Source organism: Chinchilla lanigera, unplaced genomic scaffold (assembly GCF_000276665.1).
Source record: "Chinchilla lanigera isolate Chin_1 unplaced genomic scaffold, ChiLan1.0 scaffold00004, whole genome shotgun sequence".
Taxonomy (NCBI): domain Eukaryota; kingdom Metazoa; phylum Chordata; class Mammalia; order Rodentia; family Chinchillidae; genus Chinchilla; species Chinchilla lanigera.
This window is the reverse complement of record NW_004955405.1, coordinates 37,117,733-37,125,549: the sequence shown is the minus strand read 5'-3', so window position 1 is coordinate 37,125,549 and position 7,817 is coordinate 37,117,733. Positions and strand designations below refer to the sequence as shown.

Here is a 7,817-nt window from a genome sequence, read left to right as displayed (position 1 = left end):
AGTCACCCTCACAGGAAGTCCTCCCTCCCCTGTCCACTCTCACAGGAAGTCTTCCCTCTGCCCACACTCACAGGGAGCCCTCCCTCCCCTGCCCATGCTCACAGGAAGTCCTCCCCCGATCACACTCACAGGAAGTCTTCCTCCCCTGCCCACCCTCACAGGAAGTCCACCCTCCCCTGCCCACCCTCACAGGAAGTCCTCCCTCCCCTGTCCACGCTCACAGGAAGTCTTCCCTCTGCCCACACTCACAGGAAGTCCTCCCTCCCCTGCCCGCCCTCACAGGAAGTCCTCCCTCCCCTGCCCGCCCTCACAGGAAGTCTTCCGGAACCTGAGCCACTTGCCCACCTTCAGCTCCCCGGCCATCGAGAGTCACATCCATCGCATCGAGGGGCTGTCGCAGAAGTTCATCTACCTGAACGACGACGTCATGTTTGGCAAGGATGTGTGGCCAGATGACTTCTACAGCCACTCCAAGGGGCAGAAGGTGAGCGGGCGCCCAGGGCCTGGGTGCAGATGTGGCTGGAAGTGTGCAGAGCTTGAAGCCCGAGAGTCAGAAGTGCGGGGTAGAGCAGGTGTGGTGGCACACACCTGTGATCCCAGCACTGGGAGGCTGAGACAGGATCGCCACATGTTCTAGGCCAGCATGGGCTGCACAGTGAGTTCAAAGCCAGCCTGGACTAAAAGCGAGGTCCTGTCTCCAAAACAAAACAAAGAGGCATTAAAAACTAGTGCAGGAAATTCGCTTCATTCTCAGATGCCCAAAACTACTCCTCTAACTCCAGTTCTGTACCGCAGAACTACTATGGAGCGAAGGTGGGTTCCCAGCCAGCAGGGGAAAGTCAGCTCTAGAAGAGACGGGCTGATGTCCTGGGCCCCTTGCACGCGCTAGCACGAGTCCTCTGTCCGGGAGCGCGGCAGCGCCGGCTCCCGCTCCGGGCCGCCTGCTCACGCTGGCGGGTTCCCCGCTGTGCAGCCCCGACCGTGTGAGGCAGCTGAGACGTCACGCGGTGAGGAACCGCAAGTGCGAAGGAAGGGCAGAGCCGGGCAGAGGACCGGAAGTGGGGAGACAGCTGCGGCTCACACAGGAGGGCGTCGAGGGGCGGGCGGAGGGTGTGCGGGAGGATGGAGATGGGTCACGCGCACGTCCCAGCTCTCCTCCGTGTGACCGCGGGGTGGACTCAGGACCGGCGGAAGCCACGCGGTGTGGCCATTCAGAGCGCTCTGTGGGTGCCGGGAGCCCACGTCTCGGTGCTGCGGGGAGCTGGCGCGGGGCGTCCGGGTGCTGACGGGTACCTGGTGCCCCGCGAGGGGCTCGTCACTGCCGCTGAGAGGCAGACCCCCGGGACTGGTGTGCACACGGGGCTGCCGGGAGCCGCCCCGCCCCGCCCTGGGGTTTTGGAGAAGCCGCAGCCTTGGTCTGCCTGGGCAGAGCCTGTGACGGGAGCGGGCGGAGCGCAGAGGCTGTCAGGGGAGGGCGTGCGTGAGGTGCTTGTAATTTAGGAAGTCATCAGGGCCCAGTGCGGAGTGCACGCCCGCTATCCCGGCCACTCCTGCTGGGGCGGCCATGGGGTGCAGAGTGGCTGCAGGGACCTTGAGCCTCTACCGAGCCCCTCCCCCTCCTCTCCTCCCCACTTCCCCTCTCCTCCACTTCCCAACCCCCCAACTCCATCCTCCTCCCCCTTCTCCTTCCTCCTCCTTTGGTTTTGTTTTGGTTTTGGTTTGGTTTTTTGGAGACAGCTTACTGTGTAGCCCCCGGCTGCGATCCTCCTGCCTCAGCCTCCTGAGGGTAGCATCACAGGCGTGAGCCCTCATGCCTGGCTTACTTTCTTTTCTGAAGGTATTTAGTGGAAGAGCGGAAAGCATCACAAGTCACCCTGTTGCCCTCTGGCTGGTTGCAGGTTTACCTGACGTGGCCTGTGCCGAACTGTGCCGAGGGCTGCCCAGGCTCATGGATTAAGGACGGCTACTGTGACAAGGCCTGCAACAACTCGGCCTGCGACTGGGATGGCGGTGACTGCGCAGGTAGGGCTGTGCTGAGAGGGTGCTTGTGGGTGTCCACCCTGCCCCGAGGTGGTGGGCACTGTCCCCCTGTGCCCACTTTTTTTTGTCTTTTTGAGACAGGGTCTCGCTATGCAGTTCAGGCCAGCCTTCAGCTTACTCTGTAGCCCAGGCTGGCCTCGAACTCGCAACGATCCTCCTGCCTCAGCCTCCCAAGTGCTGGGATTGCAGGTGTGCACCACCACACCCAGCTCCCATGTGGCCGCTTTGCTCATATTTCCTGTTGTTGAGAGTCTTCATCACTGTGGGCCTGCACGGGAAAACACCTCTTCCTACCACTTTTTTTTTTTTTTTTTTTTTGGTTCCAGGAATTGAACTCAGGACCTTGTGCTTGCCAGGCAGGCGCTTGTGCCACTGAGCTATATCTCCGGCCCTCTTCTTACCACTTAAATAAAATCTAGCTGGGTGTGGAGGCACACGCTGGAAATCCCAGCACTCAGGAGGCTGAGGCAGGAGGATAAAACGTTAAGCCCAGCCTGGGCAACTTAGAGACTTAGTGAGACCTTGTTTTAAAAGGGGAGAGGGGCTGGGGATGTAATTGAGTTTGAAGGCTCTGGGTCCAACTCCCTGAACCACCCCCCCCCCCCCCACACACACACACACACCCCGGGCAATGCCTGTGTTCAGTCGAGTATTTTTGTTTGTTTCAGCCATAGTCTTTGGAATTGTGTCTCCCTACTAAGGGCTTCTGTCCATAATTGTCCACACCCACACCCACTTGTGCGCTGCAGGTCCAAGTCCTGTAGTGCGGTCCGGTGGTGGTTTAAGATCCATGAACTCTTCAAAAATCCCCGCACTGAAGCCTGGCGTGGTGGCACACGCCTGTAATCCCAGCACTTGGGAGGCTGAGGCAGGAGGATTGCTGTGAGTTCGAGACCAGCCTGGGCTACAAAGTGAGCTCAAGGCCAATCTGAATTGCATAGCGAGACCCTGTCTCAAAAAAAAAATAAATCAATAATTAAAAAAACAAAACAGAACACGTGCTGAGCGCTTTCGGACTGCACCTCACACTCAGTCTCGCACACTTGAGTAAGAAGAAAGGGCCAGTGTGCTCTCACCCTGGTGTGCCAGTGAGACCCTGTGTCCCCGCAGGGAGCAGCGGAGGCAGCCGTTACGTGCCCGGCGGTGGCGGCCTGGGCAGCGTGGGCGGCGGGCAGCCCTGGCAGTTCGGGGGCGGCCTCAGCAGCGTCTCCTACTGCAACCAGGGCTGTGCGAACTCCTGGCTCGCTGACAAGTTCTGTGACCAGGCCTGCAACGTCCTGGCCTGCGGGTTTGACGCCGGTGACTGTGGCCAAGGTACGGTGAGCGCCGAAAGCTACGGCGCAGGGGAGGCTCCGGCAGGTCGAGGGCTTCCGGTGGTGGTCGTTTTTCTTCGGAGGAGTGACCCTCGGCCTGCTGCCCTGGTGTAGGTTAGCCTAGGGAAGGGCGGGGAGCGCTGAGTGGGTGGGTCGCAGTGGGCGTGCGGTCCTGGGAAGCCGGGTGGGGGTAGCGTGGTAGCGGAGGGATTTGGACAGAGCTTCTCGCAAGAAGGCGGAGGACGGGCGCTGAGCCTCGGCTCTGAGCGAGGGACTCGAGAGGCCCCGTCTGTGTGATACGGGTGCTGAACGCGGCTCAGCTCGGCTCCGCCGCCGACTGCTTAGACGGCAAAGTCCGCGCTGCGCCTGCACTGGCGGTGTCGTGGTTTCTGATCGCTTTAAAGTCGTTCTTGGTAAAACTCACCTAGCCGATGAAAGAGAAGGGAGTAAAATGCTTGCTTTATTTTTTTAAAGCCGTGTGTGTGTTTCCCTCCAGATCATTTTCACGAGTTGTACAGAGTGACCCTTCTCGCGAACCAGACTCACTACGTTCTCCCGAAGGGCGAGCGGCTGCCTTACTTCAGCTTCGCGGGGATCGCCAAGAGAGCCGTGGAGGGGTCCTATAGCGACAGCCCCGTCATCCGGCACGCCTCGGTCGCCAACAAGTGGAAGACCGTGCACCTGCTCCTGCACGGCGGCATGAACGCCAGCACGCTCCACCTGAACCTCACGCTGCAGGACGCTGCCGACCAGGAGTTCAGGCTGCAGCTCGCGGTCGAGGTGGACACGAGGGAGAGCCGCGGGCTGAACACCACCACCCAGAGTCCCCGCACACGCAGCAGCCCCGCGACGCCCCTGCCCGAGGCCGAGGTCCTCTTTGAGGACGTGCCAGAGGAAAAGCGCTTCCCGAAGGCCCGCGGGCGCGGAGGTGGCCGGGAGGGGCGGCTCTGGGAAGAGCTGCGTGTCCCCCCGGTGAATGTCTCCCTGCTCCCCAGAGACACGCAGGCCAGGCTCAGGGTGCTGGACGCGCAGCTGGCGCAGGGCGACATCACAGCGAAAGGCTACAATTTGTCCAAGTCGGCCTTGCTGAGAGCCTTCCTCCCGAGCCCCCTGGATGCCGCAGGCACAGCCGAGCCGGGGGGCGGCGGGCGGGCTGCGGAAGGAAGGCCGCGTCTCAGGAGCCTGGACGGCAGCCGGGGCGAGCAGAGATCCCAGCAGCCCACTTCGCTGGCCGGGCCAGGGGCGGTGAAAGGGATCGGCCGCGACGAAGGTCCGGACCCAGCCCTGGTCTCGGAGCCCAAGGCCGGGTTTCAGCCGAGAACTCAGAGCCCAGCGCTGAGCCGCACGGTGGTCAGAGAACAGTTCTCACCCCTGGTCCTCCCGCCCACAAAGCGCACGGCGAAGGGAAAGAAAGCTGCCGTGCAAGGAGAGGACAGCCATGTGGGGGCGGGCACTGCCCACCCCGAAGACGCCAGGGCCGCGCTGCCCAGCCGTAGGCTGCAGCAGGCCGACACTTCCCGCGGGTTCCTGCCCTGGGAGAAGACGGGGTACTTCCGCGACCTCCTGGAGGTGCGTTAGCGCCGGCCCCTCCTGCCTTGAGAGTGACAGCGGGGTCAGGCTGCTGTCCAGCCAGTGCTCCTCCCAGGATCCCAGCTCTGTGGTCAAAGGCCCTGAGGGTGCTTCCTGCTGCCCTGCTCCCCGCAGCTGGCAGCTCGGGACGGCACGCTGGGGCAGGGTGAGGCGGCGGTGGGGGGTGGATCTGCCTCTCCCGCCTTCCTGGTCGTGCAGTTGGCGAGGGCCAAGGGTCCCGTGTGCTGTCCCAGAAGGGAGCATGGTGGGCGTTGGTCGCCCGGGAGCCAGGAGCAGGAGGCGCCTCTGACGGGCCTGACCCCTGGCCTCCACCTCGGCTGGGCAGTCGTACAGTCTGCACGGCGGAGCAGCTGGGATGATTCCGCGTGCTCAGACCTCTGGTCTCCTGGGGACAGAAAGCTGGAAACACTAGAGGCTGGCGGGGCGGGTCGCGAGGGTGTGCAGTGCGCCCTGCAGTGCGTCTGGGTTCCTGGTCGTGTGGCTGCCCTCGGGTTCAGCAGCTGTGAGTGGCCACTCTGCTGTAACAGCTGTGGTTATCTCCGCTGCTCTGCAGTTACTAATAGTGTTGCAGTATTACTGTACAGGTACATTTTGTTGGTGTTTTTGTTGTTTTTTGAGACAGGGTCTCACTGTGGAGGCCAGGCTGGCCTCCAACTCGTGAGAATCCTCCTGCCTCAGCATCCCGAGTGCTGGGATTACATGCACCAGTGCACCCAGAGTGAGTCGGTGCTCTCCCTTCTCGTTAAGACATGATTCCCCTTCCAGGAGGAAGTGGCACTAAAGACCCAGCTGGCCTACCTCACCGATAGCAGCCACACTGGCCGGCGGCTCCAGGACACGTTCGCAGATTCGCTCCGATACGTGAACAAAATCCTCAACAGCAAGTTCGGGTTCACGTCGCGGAAGGTCCCCGCACACATGCCGCACATGATCGACCGCGTGGTCATGCAGGAGCTGCAGGACATGTGAGTCCAGCGCCACCCACCAGGCTAGCCCCGGGTGTGGGACAGGCGGTGCGGCCCCTGCTCACCGTCCCGCACCCTGCCAGGTTCCCCGAGGAGTTCGACAAGACGTCCTTCCACAAGGTGCGCCACCCCGAGGACATGCAGTTCGCCTTCTCCTACTTCTACTACCTCATGAGCGCACTGCAGCCGCTGGACGTGTCCCAGGTCTTCGACGACGTGGACACGGACCACTCGGGCGTCCTGTCGGACCGCGAGATCCGGACGCTGGCCACCCGGGTCCACGAGCTGCCGCTGAGCTTGCAGGTGGGCTCCGCACGGTGCCCCTCCTCGGTGGGTCTCAGTGTAACACAAGTGGCACGCACTCTTCACACTCCTCGTGGGTGTGCAAAACAAGTGCCGGAAGCCGGGCATGGTGGCACATGCCTGTAATCCCAACACTTGGGAGGCTGAGGCAGGAGGATCGTTGTGAGTTCGAGACCAGCCTGGGCTACAAGGTGAGCTCAAGGTCAGTCTGAACTGCATAGTGAGACCCTGTCTCAAAAAGAAAAAAAAAAAAAAAGTACCAGAATTAGAACCAAACTGGAAGTCTGTATTTTATGAAATGCTTTTTTTTTGAGACAGGGTCTCCCCGTGTAGTCCAGGATGGACTCGAACTTGCAGAAATCCCCCTGCCTCAGCCTCCTGAGTGCTGGGATGACAGGTGTGTGCCACCTCGCCCAGTGAGATTACTTGCTAGGGATGAAGCCTGTATTCTTTGGGAAGGAGCCAGGTGCAGGGCACCTACATGTGAGGGTTGTGTGCGGAGTCCAGGCCGAGTCTCCTGGTCACTGTCGGACTTGCCTCTGTCAGCTTCCCCAGCCACAGGAGCCTCTGGACACCTTGGGCACCTCGTGGGAGAGGGGAGTCCCGGGGGCCAGGCCCTGCTTCTCCACGGCAAGGACGAGACGTTTGTGTTTTCATTGTCTCCTGCTGCTCTTGCTGGAGATCTGTATGTTAAGAGTCACATCCAAAGCCAGCGTGTGGTGGGTGCCTGTGATCTCAGTACTCTGGAGGCCGAGGCAGGAGGATCACATGTTTGAAACCAGCCTGGACCGTACAGTGAGTTTCAGGCATCCTGGACTACACAGTGAGACCCTGTGTTGAAAATCCACACCCACAGAAATCATGCCAGAGCAACTCTGAGGGTAGCAGTTCAGCCGTTTTGGGTAGATTCTGCATAATTTGTATTTTAAAAACCACAATTATTATTTATACCGCCCACAACAGGTTTATCTTTGTATTTTGCTGCATTAGGATCTGACGAGTCTGGAACACATGTTAATAAATTGCTCAAAAACGCTTCCAGCTAACGTCACTCAGCTGCACGCCGTGCCCCCCACCCAGGAGGCCTACTACGACCCCAATCTGGTGAGTGCCGGGAGCTCCGCAGGCTTGGGCCCTGCTGGGGGTTCCTACCGGGCCGACGGGTGGGCCAGTCTGCAGCGTGTTGCTCAGGTTCCAGCAGGAGACCACTGTCCCAGGTCTTGGGACGTCAGCCAAGAAGTGGTTGGTGGGGGCAGTGCCCACGCCTTCCCGCTCTGACCTGGCTGCGGGTGGGCAGCGCGCTCCGCTCCATGAGGCCCCTGGGCAGAGTCACTGGGGACCTTTGCTCCTGGAGACCCGTGCGGGGAGCTACTCGGGGAAGGGTTTGACGCAAGGATGAGCGCCGTGGTTACTGTGGGCTTGCGGGTAGATTAGAAACGCTCATAGTGTGGGTTAGGGGGTGGTGTGGAAGCGCCGTGTGTGCAGTGTGAGTAAGTCTGAAACTCCTCACACCCGCCCCGTGTGTACACACAAACATGACACACTGCCCAGAGGACGGAAGCCGTGTTATGTCACATGTACTTTTTTTTTTTTTTTTTTGGTTTTT

General features: G+C 60.7%; 1 protein-coding gene across 1 annotated transcript in view; it reads left to right on the top strand.

Moving 5' to 3' along the window:
* Gnptab (N-acetylglucosamine-1-phosphate transferase, alpha and beta subunits) overlaps positions 1 to 7,817 on the top strand; it is a gene marked incomplete at its 5' end in the record, with an annotated part of 29,092 nt that overhangs the window by 11,444 nt on the left and 9,831 nt on the right. Inside the window, 7 exon segments of the mRNA XM_013518708.1 lie at positions 314 to 484; positions 1,899 to 2,022; positions 3,151 to 3,354; positions 3,850 to 4,922; positions 5,709 to 5,908; positions 5,992 to 6,211; positions 7,202 to 7,315. Of these exon segments, the coding sequence (XP_013374162.1) occupies positions 314 to 484; positions 1,899 to 2,022; positions 3,151 to 3,354; positions 3,850 to 4,922; positions 5,709 to 5,908; positions 5,992 to 6,211; positions 7,202 to 7,315 (2,106 nt within the window).